The sequence below is a fragment of the Amborella trichopoda genome, chromosome 11 (genome assembly GCF_054954075.1).
Source record: "Amborella trichopoda isolate Santa Cruz 75 chromosome 11, AtrichopodaSantaCruz75HAP2 v2.0, whole genome shotgun sequence".
In the NCBI taxonomy this organism is placed as follows: Eukaryota; Viridiplantae; Streptophyta; class Magnoliopsida; order Amborellales; family Amborellaceae; genus Amborella; species Amborella trichopoda.
The window spans coordinates 30,232,221-30,253,818 of NC_142346.1; the positions used below are offsets into that span (position 1 = coordinate 30,232,221).

At 35.6% G+C, this 21,598-nt stretch overlaps 1 protein-coding gene across 1 annotated transcript; it reads right to left on the reverse strand.

Moving 5' to 3' along the window:
- Nucleotides 1-8,021: 8,021 nt before the first annotated feature.
- Nucleotides 8,022-11,484, reverse strand: LOC18449031 (late embryogenesis abundant domain-containing protein / LEA domain-containing protein). Its single transcript, XM_020676529.2, has 3 exons — nt 11,008-11,484; nt 9,364-10,343; nt 8,022-8,464 (listed from the first exon to the last, which is right to left on the reverse strand). The coding sequence occupies exons 1-3, from the start codon at nt 11,183-11,185 to the stop codon at nt 8,153-8,155; spliced, it is 1,470 nt and encodes a 489-aa protein (XP_020532188.1). The 5' UTR covers nt 11,186-11,484; the 3' UTR covers nt 8,022-8,152.
- Nucleotides 11,485-21,598: the final 10,114 nt, after the last annotated feature.

The following is a 21,598-nucleotide window of genomic DNA, read 5'->3' on the forward strand; positions in this document are numbered from 1 at the left end:
AAAGAAGAAGGGAGAGATAAGAGAAGATGAGAGTAAGAGAGAAACTTAGATCAGATTGACCAATGGATGGGGAGACCGACTCCTAGGTAGAAGAGATCGGCAGCTTGGGAGACCGACACCTTGAGAAGAGTATAGGTTGGTATGGTGTAGGGATTGGTGTACGATGTAGGGAATAGGGAGTAGGGAGTATGGGTGTAGGAAGTAGGGAGCAATGGTGTAGGGAATGGGGAGTAGGGAGTTTGGGTGTAGGAAGTAGGGAGTAATGGTGTAGGGAAGCACAATTTCAATTTATTTCAATACATATTACGAAGCTTGAGCTTATATAGAAGTACCCCTTAAACAAGATTCATCATCATCATCATAGCCTTTTTCCAATTAATTGGGGTTGGCTACATGAATTCTGGTCCGCCATTCTTCTCTATTAAAGGTCATACCCTCAGTGAGGCCATAAGTCCCCATATATTTTCGAACTACTTCCAACCAAATCCATTTGAGCCTACCCCTTGCCATTTGAAGTCCTTCCAATTGAACTAGCTCACATCTCCTAGTATGTGATGTACTTGGTCGGCATCACACATGGCCAACCCACCTACGTCCACTCTCTCGTCATATCGTCTATTGGTGCCACACTTAAATTCTCCCAAATTGATTCATTTTGAATTCTTTCCCTTTTTGTCTTGTCACTCATCCATCTCAACTTCTTCATTTCCGCTATACTCATTCTATAAGTATATTGTTTTTTGGCCACTCAACATTCAACCCCATAGAGAACATCAGGTCTCATAACTATATTATAGAACTTGCCCTTCAGTTTCACTGGTATGGGGCCATAACATAAAATTCTAGTTGCACATCTCCGCTTCGCCCCCCAGCTCTAATTCTGTGTGAGACATCTGACTTAATGTCTCCATTTTTCTGAATTATTGACTCAAGGTAACGAAATTGCAGCCCTTTTTGTACTTCTTAGTTGTCAATCTTAACTACTTCCTCATCTCTACTCCTGTTATTACTAAACTTGCATTCCATATACTATTTGAAACTTTTGGATTCTAGAGTATTTGTCCAAAGTTCTAACGTTGTGTTGACGTCATTTCTGGTCTAATCGACCAAAACTATGTCATCTGTAAACAACATGCACCACGATACCTTATCCTTTAAGTGCCTAGTTAACTCATCCATAATTAAGACAAAGAGGTACGGACTCAATGCTAACCCTTGATGTAGAGCTATTGTCACTGAAAACTCACACGTCCTTCCACTAGTTGTTCGTACACTAGTTACTGCTTAATCGTACATATCTCTCACCAAGATGGTTTGGTGTCTGGAGACTCCTTTCTTTTCCAACACCCGCCAAATCAAATCTCGAGGTACTCTATCATAAACTTTCTTTAGATAAATAAAGACCATGTAGAGGTATTTTCTCTACGTCCTAAACTTCTCAATCAGTTGCCTAAGTAGAAAAATAGTCTCAGTTGTTGACCGTCCAGGCATAAAACCAATTTGATTTGCAAATACACTCGTTTTATGCTCTAGTCGTTGTTCAATCACTCTGTCTCAGAGCTATATAGTATGGCTCATAAGCTTGATCCCTCGATAGTTCACACAATTTTATATGTCTCGTTTGTTCTTGTAAATAGGTGCCACAATACTTTTCTTCCATTCATCTGGCATGTTCTTTGTTCTCAATACCTTGTTGAACAGCATCGTCAGCCAGTCAATGCTAATCTTCCCCATGCAATTCCAAATCTCTAAGTTTTTCCTATCTTCATCCTTTTCAAAGCTTCCTTCACTTTTGAAATCCTAATCCAACTCATTTGTACCACCAGTTCCTTCCACAACTATGTTCTCATTGGATTCATCATTAAATACTTTTTTAAAATAAACTCGCACCCTTTCGTTGACTTTGTCATCTTTCACCAAGACCCTTTGATCCTCACGCTTAATGGATTTAATATGGCTTAGATCCCTACACTCTTTCTCTCTTATTTTTGCTAGTTTGAATAAATATTTTTCACCTTCTCTTCCAAGTTTATTGTATAGATTATCATTTGCTTTGAATTTTTGGGAGTACACTAAAAAACAAAGGTATACACTCAAAACCTAAGGAAATTGACTAAAAATAGAAATAAGTGAATTAAAAGCGAAATCTCGAAGTTGGGTAAAATGATCAATTATGACCCTAGTAAACTGTGAAAATAACAAATAGGTCCCCAAAAAGAGGCCTCTTCTCATCCACATAGTTTGGAGCCTTGTTTACATGATTTTTGGTGGCATCTCACCTGGAACGTTTAGATATATGCTTTGCATGGTGTCATGAGGTATTGCTTGTGTTATTCAAGTTTTCAAAATATTGGCCAACCATGAAAACTTGAATTTTTAAATGTTAGATCTAGCTCGGATCACTGCTTCTTTGGTCTTCTTTTTTATGGTGAATCGAAGATGAAGTCGTTGTGGTCATTTTGAATAAAAACCACATGATTTGGTCTCTGATTAACCATCTTATGATTTTTAAAAGTTGCCAGAAAATAGTTTTCCAGCGACCCGAAAATTGTAGCTTGGTGCGAGCTTCGACCAGATGCCTTCTTAGTCCTCATCTCGAGGGTATTTTACCTTGAATCAAAGCCCTTCAAGTCACGATCGAAATACCTCTGTTTTTAGGTTGGGCCGACTTTAAAGCTTCAAGATATGTCCAACGGAGTGAAGGGAGGTTGCACGCACAAAAATCTGCTTAATGTGTTTTCTAGACAACGTTCTATTTAATATTTCTCCTGGATCAGTGATCAACTCGATGCGTTCCATATGTCAAAATCTTCCTCTCGACAAGAGGAATATCAGACTAAAATTTATGCTAGATCTGCCTCGGGGACAATGAGGTACAAGCCTCTTAAATTTGTCCCATTTTTAGGTGAGTGCATTAGTTTTTTTACTATTTTAAGTAACTGCTTTTTGTTCCCACATATGAATAATAAACGACCTACCCTTTTTTAAAAAATAGGACCTACAAAGGTCCATTGAGCTGAAATTTGGTAGTTAAGTGTTTTGGAACCTTCAGAAGCTGTCTGCGGTAGTTTGGTGACCATTTGAGATCACCCTATTAGGGCTCTAGTTATGGTGTAGCTCATGCATGTTAGAGTGCAGTAATCCAAACCGAACCTTTATCATGTTCCCTTTTTCCTTTGTTTGGTTGGGGTGAAACTTTGAGACGGACATCGGGATATCAAATGACGCTCTCACACACCTTTTGAGGCCGAGATGATACCATTTCAATAGCTCTTCAAAATTAGGTTTATTTCTACACGGGCTTCCGTAGTCCATAGGAATTTTAGTACCTACAGGTCTGGGTTGCAATCATCTCTATTTTCATACGCAATGGGACAAATTGTGTCAAAAATACCCTACAAATAACGTACGGCAGACGTGCATGTGTGTGTGCAAGGTCGCTTGATGGCACACTTTGCATTTCACACTCCTCATCATAACATGATCAGCCCCTCGCCCAATCACGTGTACTATTGTACATGTGAACATCATATGAACAATGACCTTAATAGCCACTATTCTCTCCATTTCTTACTCTATTTTGCACCACCTAGTTTAATAATGCAAAATTCTCTTAATAACTTTCTCTCTCTAAAATACAACATTTTCTTAATAACTTTCTCTCTCTAAAATACAAAACATGCAACACTCTCTCTACATTCAGGCACTCTAGTGTTTAGTAGACTTGCCTATTTTGTGCAAAATTAGGCGAGTTTCTTCATTGACGTTCTATTTCTAGATATCCTGAGGATTGATTTGCCAGTGTTACCTTTCGTAAATTGTTATTTTACAGTAAATAACTCCCAACATACAACTCCTTTAACAATTTGCCAAATCCATCCCCCAATTTTGGTAAAGCCAGAAATACTAACTGAGAAATGATACCCAAGACACTTTGAGGAAGAGACGTACTGAAGCCTAGCATCCCAAAGAAGTAATACCATATGTACGTTGCATATTGACAATGAAGAAGCAAGTGCGAAATCGACTCCCCATCCTCTTTACACATCAAGCAAACATTTGACAAGATATTTCCTCTTTTAATGAGATTATCAACAGTAGGAACCTTATTTTGTCCAACCAACCAAATAAAACATTGGACCTTATGAGGAATGGATCAGTTCTAGATTTGGGAAATTTGAGGCAACGACCATCTGTGACGATCATGGAACAAAAGAGAATACATGGCTTTAACCGAAAAAAGATCATCCTTACTGTGCTCCCAAATCACCTCATCATTAGTATTATTGGACAGTACCACCTCCTGTAACTATAAAAACAAGCTCGAAACCTGCGCAACAAACTAATCATTAACTCGATTATAAGGAAATTGGATATCCCATACCACTTGCTCTCCAACAACCTGATAGATTTCACATATCAGAGCATCTGGGGAAGAGGCCTTTGCGAGCAATTCAGGGAAGGAACTCTTCAAAGCGCAATCCCCTAACCACTTATGGTGTCAAAACGAGACTTGAATGTCATTGCCCACACACCACGTAATTTCTCTATGGAGATAAGCTGTGAACAGAAAAATATCTTTCCAAAATACAGATCTAGATGCACTTCTTCTACCACATCCAATCCACACTCCAAACCTATCAACACCGTATTTAGCAGTTAGAATCTTACACTAGAGTTGATCCTTAAACAACAAACTACGCCACCACCATTTTGTCAGCAAGGCCTCATTCATCAATGCCACTCTTCGAATACCAAGACCTCATTCACATTTAGGAGGGTAAATTACAGTCTTGAGAGACAACATAGTGTGGCTATAAACATGAAAGTCTAATTTTTTTACTTGTTATTTTCATCATTTTTCTCATTACATATTCCCGCCCCGTTTCACCCACCTTTATATTTCCAACAATCAAGACAGTAATTTCAGGTGAAGCTATAGAAGCAAGAATGAATTCCATCAAATTGATGAACCAAGATTTTTCATGACTCGATTCATTTAATGGGACGAATTTCAAAAGGTAGCAACAAAAGCTTATATTTTTTGTTGACCACATATAAGGTGGTATGTGTAATTGCCAAAAATACATTGGAATTGTCATCACCAAAGGAATTGTCGTCACCAAATGAAGAGGATGACCCCAAATTATCTAAATATCGAAAAAAATAGATGGAGGATAATTATATATGTAATGTAAATCTATGAACCTTCTCCCACTTCGATTCATGGAAACAAGATTTCTGGCCGGAGTTATAACATTCTCACCAGAAAATGGCACCTGTTCTAAGGGAATAGCCAGAGCGGATTACAGAAGATTGATTAGGTTGAAAGTGTTCACGCCATCCCCTTCTTTCATATCTCAGAGTTCAGCCTGATCATATATTCTCAACACATTTACTGATCTGACCTATGACATGTATTGCTCGGTGGCATCTGCAATGGAACTTTGACATCTATTGGAGACCAAGCATTTAACAAAAGAATCAGGTAACCAACATTTTTTAATTTCTAATTATTTGGACTTAATTTCACCAACAACAAGCCAATACTCGACCAATTGTATGAGCTGCAACGTCTTGTTAAGTGAACTCAAAGCTTATGGTATTGAATTTCATGAAGCATTTCAAGTAGGGACTTTTTATACATAAGTTACACTTTTGGAAAGAATACCAAAAGAAGACGAAGCACAAAAAGGTTGATGTTGACTTAGTTTAACTTCAACAATCTCTACGCATAGAGGAAGAGAGTAGGATTTCGAAAAAGGAGGAGGAAGTATAAGGAATGTAAGGTTAGATTGGTAGCCAGAGGTGTTAAACAAAAACATGGCATAAACTATTTTGACGCAAAGGATATCTACTATGAGATTTCTTTTAGCAATGGCCTCAAATTATCCAGTCATTCACCTAATAGATGTAAAAGCTGCATTCTTATACAGTGACCTAGATGAAGAAATTTACATAGAACAAAATGAAGGACATGCCTGGTCATGAAAACAAGGTTTCTAAATTGATAAAATCTCTTTATAGACTGAAACAGGCGCCAAAGCAATGCCATAAGAAGTTTGATATTGTATTGATATCAAATGGTTATAACAGGATTGAGGTAGATAAATTTGTGTTCAGTAAAATAGTTTAACTCTATATGTGTTATCATATGCCAATATAGATAATATGTTAATTTTCGGCGATAATTTGAAAATCGTAGAGGAAACTAAAGGTTTCCTCGTATTTAATTTTGAGCTGAATGACTTGGGAAATATTGATGTGATACTAGGTATCAAAATAGTGAGAAAAGAAAAAGAGCTAATATTGACTCAATCTCACTACATAAAGAAAATGCTCCTAAAAATTTGAGCATATTGATACTAGGCCAGTCTTTCACCAATAGATCCTCATAAAAAGTACAAGAAAAATGAAAGGAAATGTATATCTCAAATAGAGTATGATAGAGTGATTGGTAGTTTAATGTATGCAATGACCAGAAGCCTGACACTGCATATGAGGTCTGACACTATATATACAGTAAGCAAACTTAGTAAGCATACAAGTTGCCCTAGTAAAAAGCATTGGGATGCAATTTCTTGAGTTTTGAGATATTTGAAAGGAACTATTAACTATGACATACATCATATGGGTGATCCCAAGATATTGGAAGGATACAGTGATGCAAATTGAAACATAGAATTTCCAGATTCACTATCAACATCTGGATGGATTTTCTACTTCCGTTGAGGGATATCTTAGTGGTCCACGAAGCAAACTTGTCTTTCACGTTATACAATGTAGTTTTATTGTATCACTTACAAGAACTTGTCTTTCACGTTATACAATGTAGTTGTATTGTATCACTTACAGATTTTGCTTGTGAAGAAGTATAATGGTTTAAGAATATTGTATATGGCTTTACCAATGTGGCCAAAACCGATACCAACAATCAGGATATTCCTACAATAATCCTACTACTAATGTGAGAGTATGTAAAGATGTATATGATAGTAAATTTAACTAATGTGAGAGTATGTAAAGATGTATATGATAGTAAATTTAACTAATGTGAGAGTATGTAAAGATGTATATGATAGTAAATCTAGACACATTGCGTAGCAGATATACCTCCATACAAAAATTAATAAAAGAATAGAGTGATAGTTTAGAATTTGTAAAGTCAAAAGTAAATTTGACAAGACCTTTCAAGGGATAACAATGGTAAAATGACAAGAAAAATGCAATTAGAGTCCATAAAGTAATCTACAGTGTGGTATCTTGTCTTGTAACCTCAAGATTCTACGTTCAAAATAATATATTTATAATTATTGTTTTTCCTCAGTTTTATAATTATTGTTTTTCCTCAGTTTTAAATATAAGTAATAGGGTTTGATAAGGGCAAAGTGTTAAAAGAATGATGCAAATATGGGAGCATCGTTTAAAGTAGTAAAGACTCCCACAACAAATCTTAAAGTCTTAATGATTCCAACACCAAATGCGTGAGTGTGAGCGCATATGCAGAATGCACGAAACACGAGGACCCACCCAAGCACGTGCACCCTTACCAGTTAAGTCTTTAAAGTGGACTTCTACTCCACTCTGAACCACGTACTTACTAATTTGAATTTCACTGATCTCTAAAAAAAATTACAAAAGCATATCACTTTTCTCTACATTTTGGCAATTCCGATGCTTCAGTGGACCTACATTTTTTTACAAAATTAGGTTAGTATCCTCCAAATACCCCGAAGACTGATTTCCCGGAATTACCTTTTGATTCACCTAACCACATTTTGGAACGAGAAGGCAAATTCCAGTCAAAGAGACCAAAACTTGACACATTTCCAACGCATAACACGTTATACCCAAAAATACACACATTTCCAACACATCACACATTTTCTTCTTTTTTTTTTTTCCCCTTCAACACCTTGGTTTCTTTTATAAACTCACATCCCTCCTTCAGAACATTCACAGAGAGATCAAAACAAGACACACAGGGAAGGAGAAGAAACGCAACATAACACAACACAACAAACTGGAAAATATGCATCACTCTATATTCAAAACCAAAACAGATGAACCCCTTTATCTTATACCTGAAAACCAAAATCACACATGCCCATTCAAGTCTCTACCCCTGAGAAAATCTACACTATTTACAACCTCAACAACCAACCTCCATCATGCACTGCGAAAGATAACAAACGTGCCATGTCAAACCCATTAGAGCCACCAGATTGAGAAGGGAGGAGTATCCATTGAGGCTCTTTAGCCTTTTGCTCATCTTCTCCAGCTTGGAAGTCATTGCAACATGTGGTGCACCCCCGCTAATGGTGGTGCCCGTGGTGCTTAAACCAGAAGCACCACTAGTGGTAGCGGTGGTGGTGGTGGTGTTCGTCATTTGCCTTTCATCAATGTCGGCTATGTCACGACCCCTACCTTCCTCTTTCTCCATCTTCAATCTTTCAAACATGACCTGCGGGGAAGATAAATTGATAGTTTGGAGCAAGACTAACCAAATCAATTAAAATTTCTTGGGGAAATAATAATGAGAACCGTTGCCAATTCTTTCTAGAAGGTAATGGGTATTTAAAAGAAATATTTTTCTTAAAACATGTTAAATTGTAGCATAAAATTTTTCAGAACAAGTTTGTGCTCTTATTGAACAAGATCACATAACAAATTCACAATGGATCAGAACGCAAGAAAATAAGAAATGATAACATGAGCTAGGAAGCATACAAATCCTTTGTTTTAAAGGCCTTCTCTTTTTAGTCAAATCATTCCAATTCTAATCTTTCTAAGCATTGCACATTTTCATTACTTGTGTACTTCAAAAATTCTCATTTTTCTCTACAAAATTTCCTAAAGAACGCAATTTTATTATTATAATAATAATATTTCTTTAAGAACACTTCTTAAAAAAAAAAAAAAAAAAAAAAAAAAAAAAATCTAAAGGAAGAGAGAGTTACTGATATACCCTAAAATTTTTTCTAAAATAATGCTACGTTTGTAGGTGAAAATTACAAAAGAATTCTTTTATTTTTCAAAATTGCCCGTTCTGAGGATTCCATCCACCACCGAAATTTTAATTTTAATTTTAATTTTTTTCATTGGCAAGAAAACTAAAAGTAAAATTAAAACTGACGAAAAAATTTTAAAATAATTAAATTTCAGTCCAAACATCCTCAGACCAAGGGACAATTTTGGAAAAATAAAACACGGGTTGACCGGCCTTTGCAATTTACGCCAATAAACAGAGCATTTGGTATTTTAGAAAAAAAAATTAGGGTCCATACATAAATCACAAGAAGAAAAAGTCCATTAGCAAGAAAATCTTGCTATTTTTCACAATGACAAGCACCAACAACCGACCTTTGTTGCTTGGGGCTCCAAATAAAGCATGTTAACCAAGACAAGTCCAAGACAAGCAAGCAGATTATGGGACTGCAACTTCTCTGCAATGCTTGAATTTCGCCATGGATGCCTAAAGAAATGAGTGAGGAAACACAACCCAAGAGAATACATCATAGTCCTGAAATACACTGGATAGATCTTGCTCTGCACTAATGCAAACTGCTGCCTAGGCAGCGCCTGCGACAAAACATGGCTCAACACAAATGTAACCCATACACAGACACCATATGCAACACCGAAGGACAGCGTGTGAATCACCACCATATACGATACCAACGTCTCCGGAGAAATGGCATAAAGCCATGCATCTGGTATCACCTCCCAACCTCTGTGTATAATATCCGTCAAATTATGGCGAACATCTCTCTGACTCGTGTCGATGGTCTTCTTAGCCGTTCTCATGCCTCCCTTTATCTTGTTTCCACCTTTAGTAATGTTGTCAAACACATTTTCACCTGTTTTCTTGATCGACTCACTTGCCATTTTGCCTGCATTTTTCGCTTTTCCATTGACTTCCTCACCGGAATGGGCAATCTCTGTTTTCGCTTTTCCGATGAGTTCCTCGCCAGAATGGACTAACTTCTCAGCCCCATGCTTTGCGCTTTCTTCGGCGTCGGATAGCTTATCTGCAATTGCATCTTTCGTCTCAAAAACCTTGTCTGCAACTCTCTCACCACTCTCAGAGACTTTCTGAGCAACCTTATCCTTGGCTGCCCCAAAAATGTCTGAAATTCTATCTTTGCAAACACCGTAGGCATCACAAAGCTTGTCCTTGGCATTAGAAGCCCTTGGAGCGTTACTTTCAGCCGAGCTCGAGAGCCCTTGCCCCAAATTTGGAAGCACGCAGGCGGCATCACGATATTTCTCTTTCAATTTTTCTGCCACCCCTTTCTCCTTTCCCAACAATGCCGATTTTTCTCTGTCTACAACTCCCTCGCCTTAAAAATAAAAACAAAAAAAAAAATATTTTTGAATAGAAGATATCTATGAGATAGCTGAAAATATTTTGATATTTCCTAAAATATGAAATGCTCTATTTTTTTTAAATAAAGCACTACCCTAAAGCTGGGTACTTCCCTACTAATGAAGAAACTAAAAAAAAAAAAATAAATAAACAGATGTTGACTGACGTTCTTTTTGTAATTTTTGAAACAAAAATAAATAAATAAATAAATAGATGTTGACCGACTTTCTTTTGTAATTTCTGATTATAAACAGAGCATTTTTTATTTAAAAAAATGACCGACTAAAGCTGGGCACTTCCACCCTCTGATGACCGACTAAAGCAGGGCATTTTTACAAAAAATACAGAATAAACATAACATTTTTTTTAAAAAAAATGCTCTGATTATAAACTGAGCATTTTTAAAAAAAATAAATAAACACATGTTGACCGACTAAAGCTGGGCACTTCCACCCTCCGATAGAAGGGCAATTTTGTTTTTTAAAAAAAGATGTTGACCGACTTTCATTTTGTAATTTCTGCTTATAAACAGAGTATTTCGTGCTCTAGAAAAAAATTTAGGATCTATGTAAATCACTCAATTTTTTTCTTTTTTGTATAGAAACAAGAAAAAAAATGTAGTGTGTTGCTTAGTTTACCAGAGTAGTCCGCAGGGATTTTGTGTTGTTGGGTATGTTGAGGCAGTTCTCTCTCATACTCCACCACTATCACCCTGTGTCCCTCTTTCACAGTATTCGGTTGCGGCGGCGGGGGTGACCAAACGCCTGCTGCTGCTAACGACGTTATCACAAAACCTAATGCCACAGCGTGCATCATCTTTTTCTTCTTTCCTTCTACTTCTTCTGGACCATACTCAAAATCAATCTCTCTCTGTCGCCCTCACTCAAAACTGAATTCTCTTGCACTTTTCTTACTCTCTCTAAGGTGCATGCCCTCAAAACTGAATTCTCTTGCACTTTTCTCCCTCTCTCTCTAAGGTTCTTGGCTCTTAAAACTGAATTCTCTTGCACTTTTCTTACTCTCTCTCTAAGGTTCTTGGCTCTCTCTCTCTAAGATGGCTGCAGAGATTGAAGTTGGTGCATGGACTGGGTTGCCCGCATAACCGCTTGGGTGTCTCCTTTGCTGCGCGCATTTGTCGGTTATTGACATGTTACTTCTTGTTTCACAGGAGCCTCCCACGTGTCTTAAAACTGCAACGTGTGAGTAAACGTGTCTTATCGAGCTTATATATTGGATTTAGAACTTAGCCATCCCTCTATCGCTTTTTATTGGTCCTGACCATTTAAATTTGGATGATGAAGTTTTTTTAGTAGTTCTTATTGTTAAATCGGGCATTTTACTTTATGTATTAAAAGAAAAAATTAAATTTTTCATTTGTTTTTGTTCAAATAATACGTGTCAAATCAATTAGTTTCTTATAAGCTCGGAGGTATCCTTGATTGATACTACCTTATCAAAATGTTTGAACATCATAAGCTCCACCCTTTTGTAACATCATAAATTTGTCTTCCGTATAAGTATACCATACTCCCTTTATATTAAAAAATATTTGTAATTTAAATTGCAAATATTTTTTACTATAATAATTACAAAGTATGATTTTAATTCATAATAAAATTTGGAAAAGGTTTAAAGAAGTGTGAGGCCCTGAACAATGCAATTAGGGCGCACCTAAAAAAATTTACTAAAAAAAACTCTTTTGATGCCTAAACATCTTCAAATTAATCATTTCAATCTCAGGATTCATCTACAACAAAAAAAAATAGATTTTAAAATTTCAAATATTGTATCTTGTAATGCATTTTTTGACAGTCAATTTTCAAGATTTTCAAGTTTTCATAGATATGCTTGATCTACACTATTTTCAAAGCTTTAAATTTTATAATTAGAGATGAAAATATATCTTAAGGCTATCACAAAGATTTCCAATATTAAAACCACATTTTTCGACAGTATTTGAAGGTGCGCTTTATTTTGTTTGTTTAGAGCTTTGGCTTTATACAAACTACTTCAATTTATTTGATTTAAAACTTGAAATTTTTAATTTTTAAACGCATGCATATAAATAAACTTATTGTAAATATAGTTTAGGTATTTTACTATTTAATCTTTTTAGTAAAATTTGTAGCGTTTAAAATAAATATTAGGGAATAAATTGAATATATAATTTATTTAAGGAAAATTGTCTCATGTGGTCTGGACCGCATGACTACATATGCGGTCCAAAAGGTGTAAAGCATCCATCTTTAAGATGGATGCAAGTAAGTGTTCCATCTAAAAGCAATGGAAACTAACGGTCCAAATGTTTTCTTATTAGAATTATTATTTCTAGTTTTTAAAATTACTTATTTTTTCATATTCATGATCTCCATGTTAGTAATTACATGTCCTTAAAAATTCAGCCAAAAACCCATCTCAAAAATAGATTTATTAATAAATCTGCATTTCTACACATACGGGCTTGGCATCATAGGAACTTGGTCCTTTATTTAAATTGGATATGTTATCTCAGTTCTTTTCAAAATAATATAAAATTAATGATATATTTTAAAATTAATAAATAACAGTGTTTTAAAATGCGGGATGCAGTCAAAAGTGGTGGAGGGCCGATGCGGCGACATGGCCCGGATGCAGGTGCATTGCGACGATGCGGTCAATAAATGTAAAAAAAATTTAAAAAATCTAAAAAAAATAGATTAATTCATAAAAACAATATATGAAGGTGACATATGTGACAGTAGGAATTTTAGTTTAATGATTAACTTCAAAATTATTAGCTGTCGGAGATTCTATATCCAGTTATCCACTATCCCCTGATAAAAACTAGAAACTTGAAACTAGCTTCATAAAACATTCAACAATCAACAACCATAAGCACAAATTTACACCATAAGCACAAAAGCACATCCATCAACAACCATAAGCACAAAATAGTGATATTACAACATGTGAAGCAATGCTCGAATCTTCACGATCGCTTAAACCCTCGATTTCTTATCACAAATTCACCCTAACATCCCCAAGTTAACAATTAGAAGCATCAAATCAACATCCAAGTATCAAACAACCGCTAAATCGAAGATTTGAATGACAAATAAATTTCCGTCAAAATTTTTTTCTCCCTCGATTTGATGCAAAAAAGGCTACAAAAGTGGTTGGAAATCATCATTTAGGGGGTTTAATAACCCCCCAAATAGTTTCCCCCATTTTTGGATGGTCAAAAAGACAATTTTGCCCATCCTCAAGGGGCAAAATCGAAAAAAATTCAACAGAAAGGGATGTAGTGTGATGCTGGATGAGGCTACGATGCAGCCGCATAGGTCAAAATTGTTGGGTTTATGTGGCCTTATGAGAGCTTGCATGAGCTTTCTATATAGTGGAACATAAGCTAAGTGGAAGTGTGGTCATTTTATAGACCATACTAGGAATGTTATTTGCTGATAGTCGGATTAGCCTCGACGAGCTAGGTCAGCAGAGGTTTGGAAAAACCCAAGATACCTGGCCATAGGGATCTACCGAGAAGGGTTTATTGGGTTATCCCTTGATGAGGTCGGAGTATGCCCAGATGAGAGCCAAGGGACTGTGTGATTCTTGCGTGTGATAAATAACCTTTAGAGATAGGGCTAAAACCTCATCATTATATCATCACACGGCATGTACATAGATAGCCGTTTGAAATTCACTAATGAGTGTGAAGCGTGTACATGTGCAAGATATTAACCTTATGCACCATAGAGTCATGGTTGCATCATGGTCTGGAGGACCACGATAGTTGTCTCTAGGGGAGAACCTGAAATCCATAAACTGGGATTGCGTCTCCTAGTTTATTGGTTGAGTTTGGTGGTCCAATCATGAGCCCCTGCAGTAGACTGTAGGTCGTGGGAACTGCTGGGTTAGTTTGAGAAAGCTAGGCGAATCGTGATTCACAGTTGAAGGTGGAGTACTCCCACGTATTGATAATTTCCTAGATCTAACAGATCCGATTCCCATCAAAACTAATTAAATTTATGTTATGTGATTTTTAGAATGTTTATTTAAATTTTTGTGAATCTTTTGATATTTTATTTTTGTCATTTGGATTTATAAATTAAGAGAAATAAATTTTTCAATGTTTTAAATAAAATACAAGATTTAAAAATTCTAAATTTGAAATAAAATATTTTCTAAAAATATATGGAACCTCCATAAAATATGGGGTCAAAATTTAAAAAGATGTGGATTAGGTGGGGCCCACACACGGCCATCAAAAGGGGGGCACGCCCCACCCATTCACGTAATATTCACTATTGGTTGATCTAATAATTAAGGATAGGATATATTAAAATATAAGTTTTCCTTATTTGATGGGAATAGATTTAGAAAATAGAGGATAAGGCTCTAGCTCATCTATTTGAATCTTGATGGTAGATCAAAGAGATGGATGACTCAAATCTCGCACCCCAAAAGTCTCCTTAACTCGACGGTTGAGATTTGATCCTACGAATTGAGGTAAAATCTATGGCATAGAAAATCTATAAAAAAAGGTAACCCCTCATAAAATGAGATACATATTCTCTTCTCTCTCTTTAAGAATTCTCTCTCCCTACCCTAAAATTTAGCTCTCTGGAAAAGGCTTTGGATTACCAAAGGGAGGCATGCCCCAATTTTTATCTCTCTCCAAGTTGCACCATGTTTTGGTGGCATGCATCATCTTTGTTCTTTATGGGTGGTAAAAGGGTGGAACCCCTTGCTAGTAGATCTCTCCTTCTCTCTTCATATTCATCAGTCATCTCTCTAAAATCAAGCTAAGAGGCTTGATCAAGATTAAGTCATTGAGTGGATTTTTGCCATAGTAGGGAAATCAACATACCGATCATAGATCCCGAACACCATCGGAAGGGGGAGATTCAGCGTGGGGTGTACTAAGCCCGATTGAGGTAATCTCAGGCAATTTTACCTCTTTAAATATTTACTTCTCTTCTTATAAAGCAATAAAGTCTAGTTTTGTTTCTGGAATAAAGAATTGACTTTAAAGATGTAGCAATTGAGAATCGATTTTATTTTGATTTTATTTATTTCAAGAGTGGTTCGATTATAATTGGACATTGTAAGTGATCTTGTCGGTCTATGGGTAAAGGATTTTTTTTTATATCTACACCGTACTTTTTCATAAAGTAGTTTCACTGGTATAAGAGCAAGGTTGATATTTGAAGCCAATACATGTTTTTTCCTTTAATTGAGTTGAGATCAAGCGTGGGAACGAGATGTATGAAAGCTATTAAACTTTGTGGTCAAGTAATACACTCCCCCGGTTATGAATTACTGAAATATTCAAAACACCAAGAAAGGCACTTTGCAGGATGAGTATTCTATGGTATTTTGGAGCAGTTATATGAAGATGATAATGATATATTTCTCTGTTGTATACTAAGTGATTTTGTGTGTCTTTGAGAGTAGGATCTACCTACAAAATTTCAGTAAGAGATCCTAAGGGAATTAAGAGTTATGAACTCATGATTGAAATGTGTCAGTTTTGACCCTACAAAATCTAGGAACTGTTCATTGAGTTCTGTGATTTTTCCCACTAATGCTATGATTTTGTTTCTTGCTGAAATTTTACTGTGACTCATAAAATTGAGTCTACTTTCAAACGAAAAAAAAAAATTTATCAAGAAATTATTTGTGGTTTGAAAGATATGATCGATGTACTAAAGGGTGTGCAAGTGTTGTTTTCTGCAACAAAAATTATTTCCATGACTTGAAAGTCAAGATTTTATTTCTTTACTTAACAAAATATTTTATAGCTCATACTAAGTTTTTAAACTTCAATTTATAGTCTAGTTTCTAATGAAATTTATTTGAGAGAGAAATATCTATGGGAAGAGAGGAATAAAAACTTTGGATTGAAGATAGGTCTTCCTGAATTTTCTGCAATTATGGTGTGCTCTTCATTGAGACTTAAAAAACTATACTTATCAAGACTACTTAACAGAGTGATATGAGGCTAATGAAAATATATGTGCAACCATTATGTGTCTACCTTAAAGAAAATTAGTTTGAAAGGAAAACTCTACAAGGATAGAGATAAAATACAATTTTATTAAACAATGTTCATCCTGAAATTCTGCAGTATGAGTTATTTTGTGAAGTGTATGTCACCTTATTTATTTCTCTGAAGGAAGATATTATTTGGGACTTACACCATGATGTTATGATTTGGTTTTGAGTCTAGTTTTTAACACGACATTTCAAGAAGAAATTCTTTGAGGTCTGAGAAAACATTTTTTTATTGAGAGATACTCAACCAGATTTTTCTGTTGAGAAAATTGCATTGTGATATAAATAAATGGTAGACTCAATAAATGGTGTGATTTAAGGATGGAACTAAGCACTATTTTATATTTTTTAATCTATTTCAGTACTCAAAAGGATTTGGAGAGAAACTTTTTATGTGTTGAGAGATATCATATTTTTATCATGGGATACTCATGTTCTATTCTGCAGTAAATTAAAAGATGTGACATATTAATACACATCTTTGGATTCCCAGTAATAGAAACATTTTTAGGGCTCATTTAAAAGGGATTTTATAGTGTATCATGCATATGATTTATTATAATAAAACTTCAGAGAGAGGTAATACAGAGCTGACAAGGTACGACACACTATATGAAGAGTGTTCGATATGAAAACAACAAATAATAGAAACCTTTTTAGGGCTCATTTAAAAGGGATTTTATAGTGTATCATGCATATGATTTATTATAATAAAACTTCAGAGAGAGGTAATACAGAGCTGATAAGGTACGACACACTATATGAAGAGTGTTCGATCTTTGGATTCCCAGTAATAGAAACCTTTTTAGGGCTCATTTAAAAGGGATTTTATAGTGTATCAGGCATATGATTTATTATAATAAAACTTCAGAGAGAGGTAATACAGAGCTGACAAGCTACGACACACTATATGAAGAGTGTTCGATCTGGAAACAACAAAGAGAAGAAGAAACACAATACCTATAACAATATCTTGGTTTCTTTAAAATGAAGGGATACATAGAGAAGCTTGGAGGTTGCAAAGAAAAGTTAGAGATTAGTGGGAGAATCAAATTTGTGATATTTGAAATGATGGGATGAAGAAGATTTATCTTCACGGTTTGAGAAAGGGAGAATCCAAGTGCCGAAGAGATGGACACATCGTGAAATAAGAAATCGAAGACCAATATATTCTTCATCAATTATGTGCTCTTCCAACATCGCCAAATTATTGTAAAAGCTATAAACATAGAACGCCCAGGTACCACACTACATGGTTTTGAGGTATTAAATATATCCCACATTGCATGGTAGTGTCATATGGGGAAAGAGGATTCAGTTACTTTTTATATGCTTTGGTTATATTTTGGCTAATTATTTTAGAACTATGTATGAGGTATATGAACATTAAGTGACATGTACTAATAATTTTGAAAGAGCCTATTTATGAATACCATGCGTTATGGTGCCTCCTTGTGCTAAGAGTACGAACTACTTAAAGTAGTGATACACATGGAAATGTGATTTGATCAAGGGCTCTGAGTCAAGTATGAAACACGAGAGATGTATATGGCTCATTCAAATATGTAAGCACGGAGGGAGTGTTCTGATGGAACTCGGTCTTAGTGACCATCCTCCCGATAATGTCCAGTAATATGATGTGTTGCATGTGATGATGATCTCTTCATAAAGTCTCCATATTTCCCAAAAAGAAATTTTTGTCAAGATTTTGATAACCATTTTTTAGTCTTGTTTTATTGTAGATAAAATTTTAATATGGACTTTATGGCTTGTTTTTGTAGCTGTAAACATGATTTGGTAGGTGAATGCGGTAAAATAATTTTTGAAGACTAAATATATATTATAATATTAAATTGGATGTTTTGAGAAGACCCTATAGTCATGTTAGATCCACTAATTCTTTATGAAAAATTATTTTATACCGTCATATTATTATCTAACTGTTGCTTCTGTATACCAAGTCATTTTTTTTTAAAAAAGGACAAAACCATTATGCCTTCAAGGTATTTATAAAATTGAGAGAAAAACTGTCATGCATAGGTTTTTAAATACCCATATGCCTTGACTCATGTTTGTAGTAATTTAGAATCCTCAATTAGCTAAGACCTTGAACCATATGGAATGTTGTAGGAAAGTTCTCTTGTTAGGCTTCCTTGACACATGTTATATTAATTAGATAACTTGATTTGTATGGATTTACTACCAAGATGACTAGTGAGGTTGAACCTTTGCGGTTTATAAATGTTTTGCATATTGTGAAACCAATGGGCATTGAATTAGTTATTGTATGAAACTTGCTATATTACCTCATGATATAGACATAAGAATGTTGAGAATGTATATATTGTATGTGCAATAGCTGAGTGGGAGCTGCTACAGTCCCACGTTTTTTTTAGTTGTTTGTATATTCAGATATACTGATGCAAGCTATCTCAAAGATTCAAATGATGTGAAGTCTACATATGGATATATGTTCATGCTTGGAGGGAGAACAACTTCTTGGAAATCAAAGAAACAAGATACAGTAGCATTGTCCATCCAAGAGGTAGAATATGTGGCATGCTATTTGGCGGCCAAGGAGGCAGTATGGATTAAGAAATTTCTTAATCGACTTGACTTTCAACTCGTATGTTGTGAGGCAGTGAGGATTTTCTGCCAAAATACGACGGCGATATACATGTAAAAGGGAGCCACGATTCCATAATAACTTCAAGCATATAAAACTAAATATTTCAGTGGTAGCACTTAGTGTTTGACAGGCCAGTTGGAACAATAGACTATGGTGTTGTTTACCCATGGAACCCAGATGTATGACGCTGGTTGTATGGCTACAGAAAGAAGGGGCTTGTTTGAAGAGCTCTTTTAAGCTAATGAAGATATGATCCCATGCGATGATGATACATGATGATTTTCTGTGACAGAAAATTCATGATTCGCGATGCGATATGAAAGATGGACTACGACCACGTTCAGGATGAGATCTGAGCAGCAAAGAGAAATAGCTATTGCCTCTATAAGTCATTTTGTGAAAGGATTGATGACGAAAGTCATGATTAATGTATTGAGAGAGATTGTTAATAGGAGAGACATATGGGGATGAGAGAAAGTGAGGAAGAGATAATGTAAGGCCGGCCTTCAAAGGCTAAGTAGGAGATGTTGGGTTTATGTGGCCTTTAAAGGCCTTATGAGAGCTTGTATGAGCATTTTATATAAACTCAGTGGGAGTGTGGTTCTTTTGTGGACCACACTAGGCAAAGGTTATTCGCTGATACTTGGACTAGGATTGACGAGCTAGGCCAACCAAGGTTTGGAAAAATCCAAGATACCTAGGCATAAGGATATATCGAGAAGGGTTTAGTGGGTTATCCCTTGGTAAAGTCGGAGTATGCCTAGATGAGAACCAAAGAACTGTGTGACCGATGAATAGCCTTTAGAGACTGGGCTAAAACCTCATCAGTATATCATCATACAACATGTATATAGATAGCTATTTTGAGATTTACCAATGAGGGTGAAGCGTGTACATGTGCGAGAGATTACCCCTATGCAACATAGAGTCATAGTTGCATCATGGTCTGGAGGACCATGATTTTCGTCTACAGGGGAGAACTTGAAATCCATAAACTGAGATTGCGTCCCCTAGTCTATTGGCTGACTTTGGTGGTCCAATCATGAGCCCCTGCAGTGGACTGTGGGTCATGCGAACTACTAATTCAGTTTGAGAAAGCTAGGCGGATCGTGATTCGCAGTTGAAGGTGGAGTACTCCCATGTATTGATAATTTTCTAGATCTAACGTATCTGATTCCCATCAAAATTAATTAATTTTATGTAATGTGATTTTTAGAATGTTTATTTGAATTTTTATGAATCTTCTGATATTTTATTTTTATCATTTGATTTATAAATTAAGAGAAATTAATTTTTCAATGTTTTAAATAAAATATAAGATTTAAAATTCTAAATATGAAATAAAATATTTTCTAAAAATATATGGGACCTTCATAAAATATGGGGTCCAAAATTTTAAAAGATGTGAATTAGGTGGGGCCCACACGTGGCCATCAAAAGGGGCGCACGCCCCACCCATTCACGTAATAGTCTTGGGAATAAGTTTATCCTCTTGGTTGGCTTACTTTTTAGGTATAACCAACTTATGTGATAAGTTTGAATATTTTAGATATTTAGTAGATCTTTGAATCAATATTGGTTGATCTAATAATTAAATATTGGATATCTTAAAATATAAGTTTTCCTTATTTGATGGGAATAGATTTAGGAAATGGAGGATAATGCTCTAGCTCATCTATTTGAATCTTGATGGTGGATCAAAGAGATGGATGATGCAAATCTCTCACCCCACAAGTCTCTTTAGAACGACGGTTGAGATTTGACTCTACGAATTGTGGCAAAATCTATGGCATAGAAAATCTATAAAAGAAGGTCTCTCTCATAAAAAAAGATATGTATTCTTTTCTCTCTCCTTAAGAATTCTCTCTCCCTACCCCAAAATTAACTTTCTGGAAAGGGCTTTGGATTACCAAAGGGAGGCATGTCTCAATTTTTATCTCTCTCTCCAAGTTGCACCATGGTTTTATGGCACGCATCACCTTTATTCTTTATGGGTGGCAAAGGGTGGAAGCCCTTGCTAGTAGATCTCTCCCTCTTTCTTCATATTCATCTCTCATCTCTCTAAAATCAAGCTAAGATACTTGATCAAGATTAAGCCATTGAGTGTATTTTTGCCATAATAGGGAAATCAACATACTGATCATAAATCCCAAGCACCATCGAAAGGAAGACACTCGGCATGGGGTGTACTAAGCCCGGTTGAGTTAATCTCCGACAGTTTTATCTTTTTAAATATTTACTTCTCTTCCCATAAAACAATAAAGTCTAGTTTTGTTTCTTGAATAAAGAATTGTATTTGAAGATGTAGTAATTGAGAACCGATTTTATTGGACATTGTAAGTGATCTTGCCGTTGTAGGGTTTTTTATATCTACACCGTGCTTTTTCATAAAGTACTTTCAAAAAACGTATATGCGGTTAGTTCTGATGCGGAGGCCACCGCATACCACATGATATAGCCGCATATGTGGCGATGTGGCCCCAATTTCAAACCATGATAAAGAACTATATAAGTACCAGTCACTTTATAATGTTCGAAGAAATTGATTTTTTTATGAGGTTGGC